Below are 16,501 nucleotides of genomic sequence, written 5' to 3' on the forward strand. Positions count from 1 at the left end.
AAGTATAAGTATGTTTATTTACACATTTATTTTTTAATCCATTGTCAAATGATTTTTTAATTTCTTTAATATTAATACTAATTAAAATATATATATATCGGCAATCACCCCCCTGCTGTCCAAGATATCGGCATCGACTGTCAAAAAAAAAAACAATATCGCTTGACCACAACTGCTTATATGATATTCATTTTCTTCAGTTTTAAAGAGTTTTCTTATTTGTACCCAATTAAAGGAAGTGGTGAAATTGTTTAGGAGGCCTGAGTACCGTGTGACTTTGAAGATCCGAAGCAGGCGGACGCAGCGCAACACTGAGATGCCGAGCGGTGGCATGATCTCCATCTCCACTAGAACCGTCTCAAGAATCCCACCGCACACAACAAAACAGTCGAAACGGTTGAAAAATGCCACAAAATATGCCTGCAACCCCAGACTGTACATTTTCAACAACATCTCCACCGTGAACAACGAGAGAAGAACCTTATTGGCAATATCTATGAGAGAGACAGAAAAAGAAAGAGAGGAGAGACACAGCAGTAAGAAAACATCAGCTAATAAGAGTTCTATCAATAAAAGTGTGGCCGATTCTGTGAGACAGTACACATGCATGTCAGTTAGGTGATGTTTGGAAACACCTACATACCCTGGACGTCTGTGAGCCAGTCTGGTTGGTTATAATGTTCTGAGGCACTGAGAGCCGTGTTGAGGAAGACCAGGATCAGGACCAACCAATAGAAAGTCACAGATTTCACTGCTGTACGACAGTTTCTGCGGATGTAACGGTTCCAGCGGCGCAGGGTACGACTAAGCAAACACACACAAAAGTACTTATCCCTGTATGCATATATATATATATATATATTTTTTTTACAGTTAAATAAAAAATTCCATTATATACGTATATATTATTGTGAATTATATGTATGTATATTTACCAAAATATACATATTGTTTTGAATATACATAAAATCCAGAACAATAATCCATGAACCAAGTGATCAAACCTGTTATAAAGGGCATGCACTGCAAAAAATTATTAACATAATCTGTATTTTTGCCCTTTATGCCAGAATAAATTTTCTGTAAAATGCATCATCTTGATGTGATGTATTGTAAATAGAGATATTTTTATTCTAGAAAAAATATATAAATATCTTTATTACAAAAGAAATGTACTTGAAAAGCAAAACTGCATAAGTTAAAACTTAAGTTTATTAAGTGAATATTTTCCCCCCAAAAAATGAAAATTTGCTGAAATGTTACTTAACTTCAAGCCATCAAAGATGTAAATGCGTTCGTTTCTTCATTGGAACAGATTTATAATTATTTTGCTTTACATCATGTGCTCACCACTGGAGATATCTGTAATATATTTGTTTGAACTCTCATTCTGACGGCACCCATTAACTGCAGAGGAATTACGGGTCATCAAATGATAGAATGTTACATTCCTCCAAATCTGTTGTGATGAAGAAACCAAGCTCATTTACATCTTGGACGGCCTGAGGATGAATACATTTCTAGCACATTGAAATTTTTAGGTGAACTAATCATTTAAGTTTTTACTGTCCCAATGACAAATTTCTTGTTTTGTTTAAAAGCATGAACTAAATTTAGCTAGATTTATATTTTAAACAAAAAGCAAAGTTTATATATCCAGTTGGCGGATCCTGAACTACTAGTTTTTCCTCACAGTTACTCACCAGCAGGGGAGCTTCATAATGCGAGCACTAAAGTCAAAGGACAGTGAAGAAAACAAAACGACAATGAGCTCAAAAACCATCACAACACAAAGCAATTGGCAAAATGATGGCAAAAAGAAAAGATCCAGTTCAGATACTGAATCAAAGACAGCCAAAGAACCCAGAGTAATGAGCTGACTTGTAAAAGCACAAAGAATACAAAGTAAAGAGAACACAATGAGCTGCAACTGAGAAATTAAGAGATGACTCTTCATTATAGTTGATAACAACTTTCATTAGTAAGCCAGCTGAACAACACAATGACAAATGTAGTGTGTTGTGCTGTTTGTAATTATAATGGATATGTATGTGTGCGTATATCTTTACCAGCAAGCAGCACAACAATCTGTGTGCTCCTCATCTATGTTTTCAGTGTTGACGGAAGCTGTTTCACTGGCTGGAAGACTTGCTAAAGCGAGGGAAAATAGGAAGAGAGCAAAATATACACAGAGACAGGAAAGGACAGCAAAAAAGAGAGGTATAAGAGAGACAAAGAGAAAGAAAAATGTCGGCCACACATTGACACAGTTTTTCAGAAAAGCAATCTTTTTGAAATAGGGTCAAAGCACTTATTAATATGGGTCCAGCCAAGAGATGTGATTTCTAGCCCCAGATGTGAATTACACAACTAGACCAGACAAAGTTGTGGGGGGCTATGTATAAAGTAGTGGTGAAGTGAAGGGGTCATGCGTCTCGTTCTGATTGGTCGTACCATGGGTTTCGTTTGAGTGGCTGAACCAGCCGAATTTCCCCCTCTTCTTATCAGCTAGGTCACGCAAGGTCACACCTGAGGGGAGATTGAAAGATGGAGAGAAAAAGAGTGAGAGACATGGAATAGAACAAAATGAGAAATAGAACAAAAGGGAAAGCAGGTTGGGGAGAAAAATGGCCATGGTTCTGTCTGAAGATGTTTGTAGATGTCTTACATCTTATATTACACAAACGTGTGGCATCGGGGAAATGTTTACCTCAAACGTCAAGAGTGAAATGAGATGTTTAATTTATTAACAGTATATAGTCAAATCTGCCCCTTCTGCAAAAATAATCATTAATCTTTTGGGGGTCCAGGGTAGACTTATTTATTAATATTTATCTAATACAATAGTATTTATCATTATTTTAAATAGATTTTTTTTTTACATTTTCAATTTGTATTTTTATTTTACTTTAAAGTTTCAGTAATTTTGTCATTTGCTTTTGTTATTTTTATTAGTCATTTTTAATTCAGTTTTTAATTAATATTTATATTTTAATTTTTAATTATTTCAGCTTTATTTCTACTAACATTAACTAATGTATTTGTAAGAGGGTGGTTAAAAAACGTTGCAAAGTAAATATTCTACAGATATAGAATTTGGCCTTAGTCGTTTTAAAATGATGCTTAAAACTTCTCTCATTATGTGAATGAGTCATCAAAAATTACATAACTGCCATTACATTTTAGTTAGGGGGACCTCAGAAAGGGTTCAACATATTTGGGGCCCTTAGGGTCAGAACATTAAAAAAAAAAATCTGTCTTAATTAATTGTCTCTGTATGGTAAACTAGTATAGGGGAAACAGGTGATCAACAAGTGATATCAAGGACAAAGGGGTCTAGATGATTTAACAGAGGAAGAGATCTCACGTCTGTTCCCATCCTCATCAAACTCATCAATGTCCTCAGCCTGAGTGAGCCAGTCCATATATCCACACAGATCCTCCTCCATCTGCTGTCTCTCACGAAGCTTCTGGAAATCTCCGCGAGCTTTCGCCTTCTCTCTCTCCTTAGAGAATTCTCTACACACAAGTATGGCCTGTTAGACAAGCAAAACAACACGCACAATACAGAGGCAAACACACACCGTGGACCTTCACATGGAGAGATAAGCAGCACAAGGCAGAACTTTGGAGAATCCTGCAATCTACAGGAAATCAAACTGCTACTATCAGCAAGTGAGGATTGTAAAACATCTGATATCTGCTCATCTACAGCTGTCCTCTGTTACTCACACAGACATGCAACAAGTTAGAATGCACAGGTTTTAATGTCATGAAATGACAAAATCTTAGCTCATAAATGTTAATTGGGTTATGAACTAAATGTTTAAATACTTAATTTGTCATGTGATGTATCTATCATGGTATTTATGCTTTCAAAGTCGAAACTGAAACACAAATAATAACATTAAGATAACAAAAGTGGTAGAGTGGTAAATACAGCTCATACTGTACTTGCCCACAAACACATCTATCCTATAAACTCACCCGCTCAACACACCCAACACAAGGTTGAGAACAAAGAAGGATCCAAAGATGACCAGACTGACAAAGTAAACCCACGGCAGCTCAAAACCAATTGCATCATTCATCTACAGAGATGAACACACAGGCAAAGGCAACTGTATCAGTGTTGCACACAATCACTTCCTTAAAAGAGAATTATGGCCCATTACAGTCAATCTGAAGACACAGCTTACGTAGTTACCCAGTACAAGACGTCTGTCCAGCCCTCCATTGTGATGCACTGGAACACTGTTAACATGGCGAAGAAGAAGTTATCAAAGTTAGTGATCCCGCCGTTTGGTCCGTCCCACTTTCCCCTGCATTCTGAGCCATTGACAGTACACTGGCGACCGTGACCCACATACGCACATGGGACTGGATCATCGTCTGCATAATTATCTGAGACAGACAAGAGAGAGACAGATGGAGTAAGACAGAGAGTGACAGGAAATCCACATAAATATTTTATGAGAGTATGTGTGGTTACTTGTGCCTATAAAATAACAGGTGCGATGCATTCGTCCGATGAAGAGCTCCAGTCCAATGATAGCGTAGATGATGATGACAAAGAGGACAAGAAGAGAAATGTGCAACAGGGGAACCATTGCCTTCATGATGGAGTTTAACACAATCTGCAGGCCTGCACACACACAGAGCATAGAATATTATATTAAAAAACATTGCACTTTTGAATAAGAAGAAACATTCTCATGCTCACTGTTTCTGTCCATTATATGTTTAGTATTTTATTATTTTTGCAAATAATTTATTTTAAAATAGACAGCATTTCATTAAGACATGTTTATTTATTTTAGGCCAATTGTTCTATTACTAACATGGCATATATGTTCAAAAGTCAGGGGTTGGTAAGATTAACCAGACTGCATTAATTTAATAAAAAATACAGTAATATTCTGAAATATTAATGCAATTTGAAATATTTTCCTATTTCAATATATTTTTAAATCATGTCATGGTAATGCTGATTTTCCGATTAACTGATCTTCAGTGTAATATGATCCTTCAGAAATCATGGTAACATTCTGATTTATTAAAAATACTGAAAATATTTTGATGAATAAAAGGTCCAAAAGAAGATTTTGAAAACAAAATATTTTTGTAACAATGTAAAAGTTGCTGTTGCACTTTTGAGCAATTTAATGAAGTCTTGCTGAATCAAAACATTAATTTCTCTTTAAAACATTTTACTGACTCCAAACATCAACAAAAACATTTTATTTGAAAATAATGTTAAAAATGACAAAATGTGTGTGACATGTCATTCGATTATCACCATGAAGAATCTTTTTCAACTCATCTTTGTTATCGTCAAAATAAAATAAAAATAAATCCGTCAACATTTTTTCAAACATTTTATATAAATGACTGACTGACTTTGTGGTTGATAGATTAATTGACTGGCACCATGATCAATTTACCTTGATCAAGACAATAACAGCCAGAACCATAAAAGCATTTCAGCTGCACATAGTGAGGAATTTTTAATGTGTGTTTTCCAGTAAATGTAATGGGTATTTGAACAAGAAGAAGTGTCCTCGTTCAATGGTATTTTGCCTCACTGGGAGAACTGCCAGTATTAACGTGCAGGTGAGCACATGAGGGAGAAATACCATCATTCATGCCAGTAGGCAGGAAAGATCCAGAACCACAGCTTCTAACTGTACTGTAGTGGAATAAGGCAATGGTTTTCATGATCCTGTTTTTTTGACCAGCTAGTTGTACAGTAGCAAATGGTCTGGAATTGTGTTTTCAGCACCATGGACAGTGCTCTTAGAAATAATCATCTTAATATTGTAAAGACAAGCAATAAATGACAAGAAATTAGTTGGTGAATGATTCAGGAGTGTGTGGCAGTGGGTCTGATTTTGAAATGAAATGACAGAACTGCACAGCCTCGGGTTGCAATCATGAGTCAAGCTCAACTACTGAGGATACCGAATGAATATTCAGGCCTAAATTATCATGACGCTAGAGAGGCTGATCTACACCAGCCCCTCTGATTAACTGTCATTAGCTATTAACTGTTCAAAACACTGGTGCATCACACAAGCACATCACTCCATACAAAAACCCCATGACTGTTTTCTCTTAGAATCCATTACTGAATAGTTCATAGCAATGTAAACCAGATTAAACCAGGCATCACATTTTCTAACTTGTTTCATCTTCTTTTTATTACGAACGCAAACTCACTGGGCACTCCTGAAACCAGTCTGAGGGGTCGTAAGACTCTGAAGGCTCGGAGAGCTTTGACATCCAGACCTCCTGGTTTCCCTGGCGTGTGGGAAGTTGTTTCACCAGACTTATGGGTAACAGTCTCCAATACCACACTGAACAACCTGCAGAACACAAAACAGCAAAAGCAAATTCACACGAATATGGCTCATTAAATATACATCAAATTCTAAAATGTATTAGTAATATGAAATATTTAATTAAGTTCTTCTGAGCTGTCACTTTAAAATCTGAACTTCAATTATTCGTCAAGATTAAAAAACATTTTTCATATTGATTTTCACAAGTATATTGACATATGTTTAAACTAATAATTAGAGTGTTTAATTATTTGATTAATTTTGCTCTTACTTTCATACATACAAAAACTAAATCTAAAAATATACCAAAATTAGACGGCATGTTACTAGTCATTTTAGCAAATCTGACTAAAATGAATATGAATTGCCAAAAGTGAACTAGGTCATTTTTACTGAATCTATAAAATAGAGTTGAAATAAAGTTACCAGACTAGCTGGTATAGTCTGATTATGATACTAGTTCTTTTTAGGGTGTCAAAAACATACAAAATGACCAGTGTAGCTTGGTTTATTAACAAATTACTATTTTTAGTGAATCAAGTACAATGTGAAAAGAGTAACCTGGTCCCGAATGAATGAGTATTTTGAGCCAGTTCTTTTTAGGGCTTCAAAATATACAGCATGACCAGTATAGCCTGATTCCTGAAAGCGTGACTCTAATAAGCTAGTTCTTGCCAGTGAGTAAAAAACATACAAAGTGACCAGAGTAGCCTGATTCCCCAAATGAATGACTCTTACAAGTCAGTTCTTTTCAGTGGTTTAAAAACATACAGAGTGGCTTGCAAAATTCTATTCCCAAATGAATGTAGTTGTGGAAGCTGGCTGGGCAACAATATTTGTGGCAGCTATCCCAGCTATCTTTGTGCTTTCATGCATGCACATGCACGAACAAATACTCTTAGGGTGGCATCAGTATGATAAGCAGGAGTAATATAATGTTTAATGCTGTGTGCTGGGAACAGATCCACCTGCTCATTAGCGGTTCTGTCTGTGAGCTTAATGAAATCTCTAATCAATACTAAAAAAAGCTCTCAAAATTGCACTCAAAAAGACGCTAAATGCCTGGCACAGTCATCTTTCTTTAGATAATTAACCATCACTATGACCAACTGGCCATTAATGACACCAGAACAGCTGTTTAGTCCCATTTTAGCAGGACAGAAAGAGCTCTGGAGATTGTCACTCTTTAAATACACTCTATGGTGTGCACAGGAAGCAACTGAGTTTAAATAGCAATGAACTATGAAGGAAAGATTCTTGTTTTAGTGGATAGAACTTGTATTTACACACTTCTCACATTTACAAACATTAACCACAGGGCTGTAGAGCATGATGTGGAAAATTAAGGTTAGCGCCTAGTCTCTGTAGGTCAGATTAAGACACAGTGAGGGAGCGAGCGAGCGGGAGAGAGGATTGACAGCCACATCTGACCAGATAATCCGAGGGAGAGAGGTTGAAAAAAGGGAGAAATGAGGGAAACAGGGGGTAAAGAGAACCGCAGGACAAGAGGAGAATTGCTGAATAAGAGAGCTGCTGCTGGCCATTACACAACCTGAATAAAAATCAGTTCTGAAAATTAATATGTGGGTGAATCATTGGAGAAAAGGCTGTGATGTTATTATGACTCATTTTTAAATGAAAACAACATCAAACAAGGGTGGGATGGACGGCTATAGAGTGGCGAAGATGGTGCCGTACCCTACGATGACGATGACAAAGTCCAGTAAATTCCAGCCGTTGCGGATGTAGGAGCTCGGGTGCATGACGAGGCCGTACGCAAGGATCTTCAGAAACGTCTCGATGGTGAAGATGATCAAAAACACATATTCAACTTGTTCCTAAAGAGACGCAAAGAGAAGAGAAAGGGTCAAACACACTTACAAACAACATACAATTTAAAGGGATGCAGATAACAATAAGATTATTGTCATATTGGCCTATAGTCAGATCAGACTGTAATCAGATTGTAATTTTAAAAATGATTTCAAATGATTATTTGTGCTCATAAGGCTATATATTGATTTTTTTTTTTTTTACTTTTTGCCTTCATTAATTTATTTTAAATGAATTAAATGATAAATTAAGTTTTAAAAGTACAAATATTCCATGTAGTCGCTTAATTAATATGGTCACAAACCTGAACAGAAAGTTTGAGGCATACAAATCATACCTTCAAAACAATATTCAAAAGCGGATGCAATAAAAATAAGCATATTAATTGCATATTAATATAATAGGTAAGTGTGTGCCCTGGTATGACCCCATGACCTGTTCACAAGTGAGAGAGACATAGAGGGCCGCTCTTGAGCTGGAGCTGGACTTTAAAACAGGAAATCTGTGAGTATTTCAAAGGATTACTAATCTGTCGTCCTCTACTTTCTCCACCTCCCTCTCGTTTGCTGCTGCTGGCGTACGACAGCAGCCTGTCCACAGTGGTAGCACACTTGATACTACCACCATATAAACATACAAATAGAGAGAAATAGCAAACTAACCACAAAAAAACCCAACACCATCTGTATAAGACACAAGACAATATCATATGGACAGTAACAACCATACTCATACACACCGCTGTTCTTGATTTGATGTAAAGTGGCATACAACATAAACGTCCCTTTGCTGGACTGTATGTCTCTGTCTGAAGTATGCAGAAGCTTTAAGAAAACCAACAGGAGCAGAACATCCATAACTATTTCTGAAGCTCTCAACTGCATATCCCCTTCCTTAGATGCACAGATAGACCATGGAAATTAATGGCTGATGAATTAATAATTAATGTTTATATAGTATAATTAATTAATTATATATATATATATATATATATATATATATATATATATATATATATATATATATATATATATATATATATATATATATATATATATATATATATATATATAATGAAACCTTTTTGAATTGTCTTCTTTTTAGAGCTTTTGTCAGCACATATTGGTATGTGCAATTATTTCAATTAATTAATCTAAAAATAATTTAATTATTTCAATGGTTAGTAAAATATACCAAACAATATGGCAGAGCAAAAGACCAACCAGCTCTGTGAGAGAAGAGACTGGCAGCAAACACACACTCATTAAATACATGCCCCCTCTTTTGCACCTGGAATCCAGGATGTGGCTTTAAGCATCAGAACAAAAATGGAGAGCAAGAGCGAGAGTGAGAGAGAGTGAGAGAGATGGGGTGATGGGGGAAGGGTGATGAGAGACATGGGAGGAAGAGTAAGCTGCTTATCAGGACCAAGAGCATTTAGAGCATCCAAACGAACAGGCAGTTCGTACAATCTCCCCTGCCCACCACTCTCTCTCTTTATAACCCCTCCCTGTCTTTTTCTGGGTGTCCTGTTATCCTGCAAAAACCCAAAGAGGAAGGCAGTGGAGCTTAATTTGGCATCTTTAAAATACTGAACTAAAGATTAAACTTACGTCATGCATTATTCTGTATTCCGATTTCAATGATAACTTTTTTCTTCTGTGGGCATTATTGGCACTGTTAACTGTTATTAAAGGGACAGTGTGGTCTAGTAGCCACTGCAGGTAAGGAAGGACCTCTGGTTGATGAGAACTAACAGGTGTTTGCACTTACAAGTGAGCCGTTGGACAGGTGAAAAGGAGCAGAGAAGGGCATTTGGGCAGTGAACTTGCATGGGAGCTGTGCTAAGGGGGTGTTTTGTATGCTGAAATTTGAGTTGAGGCTGAAAAGCTCTCATGCTATATTTTTGTTACTCGCACCGTGGAGCCGCTTCCTGAACTGTCTCCTTCATTCCCACCACTTCAAGTTTAAGCTTTCCCACAGACGGTTCACATGAATAAGAAAATGATGTTGCCCTCGTGAGTCATTTAAAAACTATATGATTTTCTTTCTTCCGTGGAACATAAAAGGAGATATTTTGAAAAATATTTAATTTTTTGTCTATACAAACAAAGTTAATCGTATGGACACATTCTTCCAAATGTCTGTCTTTCGTGGAACAATATAATGTATTAAAGTGAGCAAAAAAAAAAAAAAAAAAACATTTTGGGGTGATCTATCCCTTTAAAATCACTTTAAACACACTTTCCCCCTTTAATTTTAATATTTAATTTAAGTAGTCCACTAACAATGTCCAACAGTGAACATACAATAAATATTTCACCAAAAAAGAATTTTTACCTTTTTTGAAGGGTTGTGTGACACTGAAAATTTGAGCAATAGATGCTGAAAATTCAGAGGAATAAATTACTTTTTAAAACAGAAACTGCTAATAGCAAAAATATTTCACAAAATTGCCATTTTTACTTTGTTTTTAATCAAATAAATGCAGCTTTGATAAGTATAAGAAACTTCTTTCAAAAACATGAAAACTTATTGTAATCAATCCAAACTTTGACCTTTGTGTTTGCATGTAACAATGAAACAAACAAATTAAATATAACAATTGCAATTGAAAGAAAGGCTATGAACTTCATATCACGACAGCGAATTCCCAGTCAAAAGCACTGTGACTGCGGGAATCCCCATAAGATCTTGCACTTGAATAAATTAGTTATGTATGTTTAGTCAAAACAGAAGGATTAATGAGTATGTATTTCATTTATTTCTTACATTTTTAGAATTAAATATGTTTTAGCTCTATTTATTTATTTATTATGATGTTTTATCATAAAAATGAAGTCACCATTAGGGCCATTTGTGTTCCCTTTGCTAAAATTTCAGATTTTTTTTTTCTTCTTCAAACAAAATGTATCTAAAAAGGCTGACACAAAGGCTCACTCAGAAAGGCATTTATTCAGAACCAAAGCCATACACTTACTTTAAACATCTCCACAATATTATTTTACTTCCTAGAAAGCACTGGTGTTTTTCACTTGAAATTTAAATCTTGTGTGTATGCAATTCAGCAAGTGAATTTTACAGCCCCACAAAAACAGCTGACTCTGGAAGAATACACTGTCTTTCGTTCATTAGTTCATGCTAATGAAACGAATGCTGTGATCTCTCATCTGGGTTGCACATTACGCCCTGTTGCCACTGCAGTGTCACTTCTCTTACATTTAAATGCAAATTCTTCTATAAAAAGAAAGCGATGCTCTGATGGGACAGACATGAGGCAATGCCTGAGGGGGTCATGTCCAAGGTCCTGATCGCATACGACTCGATTGGTCTCCTCTCTCTCATTTCCTTTCTTTCTCTTCCTGTTTCTCTCACATAAGCCTTAGGGAAGATCCCCTCCACTACAGAACTTCACAACACATCGAGCATTTCGCTACGAATGGGGCGCAGTCACACGTGCCTGTTCACTCGAGATGACAACGGGACAACTCTAAGGCTCTCATGGCTGATTTGGCAATGTCCAGTGAAAGTGCTACTGTGCCGAGATGTGGAGAAAGGATTTATGGACTTAAACGAAAGGTGTTTCATTTGGTCCGACCCCTACTGAGAAACAATAGCTAGGGGCGCTTCTCTTTCATTTAGGATTTCTCTCTCATCTCAGTGACCTTTGCATGGCGAGGTTAGGCTGCAGTGCGCACAAGCTCATGCAGACTCATATTGTTGCATGCCTCACTGCAGCCGTAGAGAAAAAAGGCATTTTGTTTCCTCGATGCCACTATGAGCAAATTAAATCTTTGTAGTCTCAGATACAGGTGCCAACATCATAGAAACACAGGGACGCTGGTGTAGGGAGATTTAAATAAGAATGAAGCCAAAAAGTATGTCAACACTTATTCATCCTCATGCCAAAAATGTATTTTTTTGCCCATACAATGAAACACGTAGAAGACATATGTTCAAAATGTCTTCTTTTGTGTTTGGCAGAAGAAATAAAGTTATACAGGTTTGGAATGCCAATAGTGTGAGTAAACTATGACAGAATTGTAATTTTTGGGGGGTGAACTGTCCCTTTAAGAATGGCTGCTGAGTGGATCAAATGTGACGCTCTCTGATGGGATACAAAGAGAGGCTGTGCGATGAGGAGGATTACAGAGTAATACCACATCATCAAACAGCAAAAAAAAGAAGGATTTTCACCTCAAAATGGAACCTGATTTTCAAATTGTTATATTTAAAGTACAAACCTTCCAGAAATTTCTGACACTGGGACAGCAGTAAGACGCGAAATAGAGTGGCTGAAGTGAGTCACATGACAAAAGTCTAATGCTTGAGGCCAATGCCCCTTTGTGTGTGTGTGTGTGAGACTGACCCCAAACTTTTGAATGGTAGTACATTCTAAATACAATATAAAATACAATACATTCATATTTTGATTTCTCATGTCTTTCTTTGAAATCACTTCCAATTATTTGAAACTCATCTTTACTATTTAATCTTTTACCCCACTCTACACTCTAAAGAAAAATAGTTCTAAACAGCACCAGAAAAGCTTGTAACAATATCAGAACCCTTTTTGTTCCAAAATAGAACCCTTTTAGGGTTCCATAATGAACCATGCTTTGAAAGTACTATATAGAAGCTTAATGGTGTTTATAAATAACCTTTTCAATTATGGTTTATTTTCATGAATATAAATGTATTTATATAATTAGTATTATTAATATTATTAGTATATATTATTTATTACTTTAGTTTTTTACCTCTATCTGCCTCGTCATATAATATCTTAGAGCATTTATTAGGGTTTTCATAAAAACAACAGCATGTTGTGTCAATTAGGTACTTTAATTTTATTTAATGACGTCAAATTGTAGCAAAAATGACAGTGATCTAACAACCGTTATTAGAAGAATACATTAATAAATGACAATTGACACTGAACAAAAATAAATATTTAAATAAGTAAAACAAATCTAGGTACAGAAAGTAGTTTACTTAAGATGAGGTTACAGTAAAATACTGTATTTTCACAGTCCTCTATGATGTCTGTAAGTCTATCATGTGGATTTTGGTGTGACTGAGTGGCTGTTTCTCTTGCAGATGATGAGGTTACAGGATGTGATAGCACCTGAAATACACAATTGAGTTTAGAGTTAAAATGAGCCTCCTTCCAGTTGTTTATGTAAAATATGTTTATGGGGGTCAAAAATAGTATGTGAGCACTTCACAATATTATTTTTATGGATAAACCCCTTCATAGTCATGTACAGTATGATGCCTTTAAGTCCATCATATTTGGTGTGATTGAGTGCCAGTTTTAGTGGCAGTTGAGTGTCAGGTTGTGGGATATGATGCATCTGAAATACACAATTGAGTTTAGTTGTCCATTCGTTCATGAAAAAACAATTATGTCTATGAAGGCCAAAAGCAAAAATGGGCAGAATGTGAGATCTTTACAGTGTTAAAAGCAAAAAAGTGATATAAATTCATGGGATAGCTTTAATATTTTTGTGACTGGGTATGTTTATGCATAAACCCAAGTAATAATTAAATGACATTTACATTTAATCATGTATTCAATCACCAAAGCAACTTACAAACGTGGGTAATAGAAGCAACCAAAATGACAAAAGAGTGACAATATATAAGTGTTCTGACAAGTCCCGGTTAATCTAACGAAGTAGGCTTCTTAATTATTTCTTTATTTAATTTTTTATAATAAATAAAGATAATAAAAGTAGATTATAAAATAGACAGAGCTAGTGTTCGAGGGTCAAGTTCTTATTTGTTTTTATAATAATTAAAAAGAAAACAAGTAGTAGAATAGAGATAGAATTAATAGTTAGTGTTAAATTAAAGAAAAAATAAATTGTAGCAATATGTATTATAAATTCAATGTCTCTGTTACTTACTTAGTGGAGAAAAGAAGTATCCTCAATGTAACAGACCTGCTCAAACCTGCATGTGACCAAAAAACTAAAAAGAGAAAAGAACATGTTTGCTTGGAAACCAGTTACAATTTTTAAGTTAAATTTGTATTTTAATTAAAGAATGAAATGATTTACCTGTTAAGAGTGTGTTAGCAGTCTGTGTCGTTAGATGGCTGAGCTCCAGAAAATCAGCAATGAGGAGCTTTGACAGTTAGAATGCAGATTTCAAAAACAAAAAGATGGGAATAAAGAACCCTAAAATCTAACACAAGGAACCATTTCAGCGTAAAAGGGTTCTTCAGGATGCTATGATTCTAAATAGAATCGTTACTACACGCAAATAACTTTTAAAGAACCATCTTTTTTTTAAATAAAGGAACTTACCGTTAATGTTTGTACCTAAACCTAGAAGCTAGTTGTCCATGAATGTTCTTCAATCCCTTTTCAGTTCCAATTTCAAAGTCTCAAGAGAAAGAGAGAAAGAGCAATACTTACTAGGTCATGGTTGGTGGCGTTCGAGTCATCTTCAGGAAAAGGCTTGGAGACCCCCAAAGCAACACAGTTAGCAAAGATGGCCAGGAGAATAAAGATATCAAATGGTCTGGAGTCACAAGTTAAGGTAAACATGATCTTAATAGAGTGCCATTACATTCAACAGATATTATTTAGCAAGTTAGTAGTTGTTTTTACAACAGATAGTGGTAAATATTTTGAAAGCTTGACGTTTATCACTATTAGCTTTGTTTTCTTTCAGTGACTAATTGCAATGGATACTTCCACTCCACAAGGTGAAGGGCGGCCCTGCGGATGGGGTTGTTCAATTTAAGGCAGAAAAGAGCTCTGGGGGCACGTTGGACTTGGTTGGAGCCCTGGATCTGCTTCTTTACATGCTGACTCTTCTTCTTCTGTGTTCCAGTAGAGCTGGTGGTGGAGTTGAGCGTTTCCGTACGGTTCATCTTTGGCTGTTCATTTTCCACCCACTCGTCTTTCTCTTCCTCGTCGCCCTCATCGCCCTCTCCTCCTTCACCTCCCTCCTCTTCCTCCTCTTCCGCTTCACCACCACCCTCCTCTTCCTCGTTGGAGTACCCATTCCCTAAAGAGAGAGGTTTAGTCACTTACTAAAGGGTCATATACCTGGATGACACAGCAAACAACCAGTCTCTGAACTGAAAGTAACTAATGCATTGCCAATAAGTCACAAGGATACATTAAATTGATCAAAAATACTAATGTTACTAAAGGTTTCCGTTTCTATCAAATGGTGAACTTTTGAACTTTCTATTCATCAAAGAACCCTTAAAAAAATCGTGTCACGTTTTTAAACAAACATCACGGTTTTCACAAAAAATATTAAGTAGCACAATTGTTTCAACATTATGTTTATTAAGCAGCATATTGGAATAATTTTTGAAGAATCATGTTACAGTGAAGAAGAACTCCATTTTAAAATATAAAGTTATTTTGAATTGTACTATATCACTGTTTTTACTGTATTTTTGATCACATTTATTTTTTTTAACTAATAAGAACCAATAAAAACATACATATAGCATTTCATATAAAGGTGAAACCCAAAAAAATACCATGTTGCCTGCTTTGTCCTGAGATGTGATAAACATCAGATGAGAAAAGCTTTTCTTCAATGTTAATCAGATTATTCTTTAATTTATTTATAATTTTTTTTTTGGTCATATCCAAAATCCTGCTCCACATTACATCAGTCCTGATTGGCTAGGAATGTGTTACAATTTTTCTTCATGTGTCGACAGAAATCACTGATTATTTTTCACCAAAGCTTAACAATAAGTATTTTTCCACTTACTTCTACTCCTGTTCAAATTTCTACTTGTTTATTTGCCCTAAAACAACAATAAAAAGTATCCATTTGAATGCTTTGTATTTAAATGTTTAATTTATATTTAAATTAATAATTTGAAATGTATAATCTTAAATATATAATATAATATTTTTATTATTTAATTTACAATTAAAAAAACTATTATTATACATTTTTTATACATGTAATTTTTCATCAAATCTTAAGATATAGAACCAGCCCAACGGGGCAAGTTACAATTCGGTCAACAGTTTGGTCAGATGCCCCGAAACTCTCCCCAGACTGTCCCAGGCCAGTCTCATCCTTATTGTTGAGCCATGGGTCTAACTCACAGCATTAACTATATGAAACTCGAATGACTCCGATCATATTAAAGACGGTGAGGGAGATAAAGAAGACAAAGCTTTCTAATCTGCCACAGTCTCTGATGAAAAAGAGGCCTCTGTACTAGGTGAGGAGGACCACACAGTAACAGCTGTGACCTACTTCCCACTCTGAGAGGGGGTGCAGAGTGGGATTCTGGGCCAGCGGTTTCATATGTGAGTACCTGTGGATTTATG

The 16,501-nt window shown here is 35.7% G+C and overlaps 1 protein-coding gene across 1 annotated transcript in view; it reads right to left on the reverse strand.

Moving 5' to 3' along the window:
* Positions 1–15,184, reverse strand: part of LOC128018705 (voltage-dependent L-type calcium channel subunit alpha-1D-like) — a 34,972-nt gene extending 19,788 nt beyond the window's left edge. The window contains exons 1-12 of the mRNA XM_052604415.1: positions 14,879–15,184; positions 14,600–14,705; positions 8,040–8,179; positions 6,220–6,365; positions 4,493–4,645; positions 4,208–4,404; positions 3,988–4,091; positions 3,368–3,519; positions 2,455–2,529; positions 2,070–2,151; positions 644–804; positions 269–494 (exon numbers count right to left, since the gene is read on the reverse strand). Coding sequence (XP_052460375.1) covers positions 269–494; positions 644–804; positions 2,070–2,151; positions 2,455–2,529; positions 3,368–3,519; positions 3,988–4,091; positions 4,208–4,404; positions 4,493–4,645; positions 6,220–6,365; positions 8,040–8,179; positions 14,600–14,705; positions 14,879–15,060 — 1,724 coding nt within the window. The 5' untranslated portion in view covers positions 15,061–15,184. The remainder of the gene's footprint in view (positions 1–268; positions 495–643; positions 805–2,069; positions 2,152–2,454; positions 2,530–3,367; positions 3,520–3,987; positions 4,092–4,207; positions 4,405–4,492; positions 4,646–6,219; positions 6,366–8,039; positions 8,180–14,599; positions 14,706–14,878) is intronic.
* Positions 15,185–16,501: the final 1,317 nt, after the last annotated feature.

This window comes from Carassius gibelio, chromosome A8 (assembly GCF_023724105.1).
Source record: "Carassius gibelio isolate Cgi1373 ecotype wild population from Czech Republic chromosome A8, carGib1.2-hapl.c, whole genome shotgun sequence".
Taxonomy (NCBI): Eukaryota; Metazoa; Chordata; class Actinopteri; order Cypriniformes; family Cyprinidae; genus Carassius; species Carassius gibelio.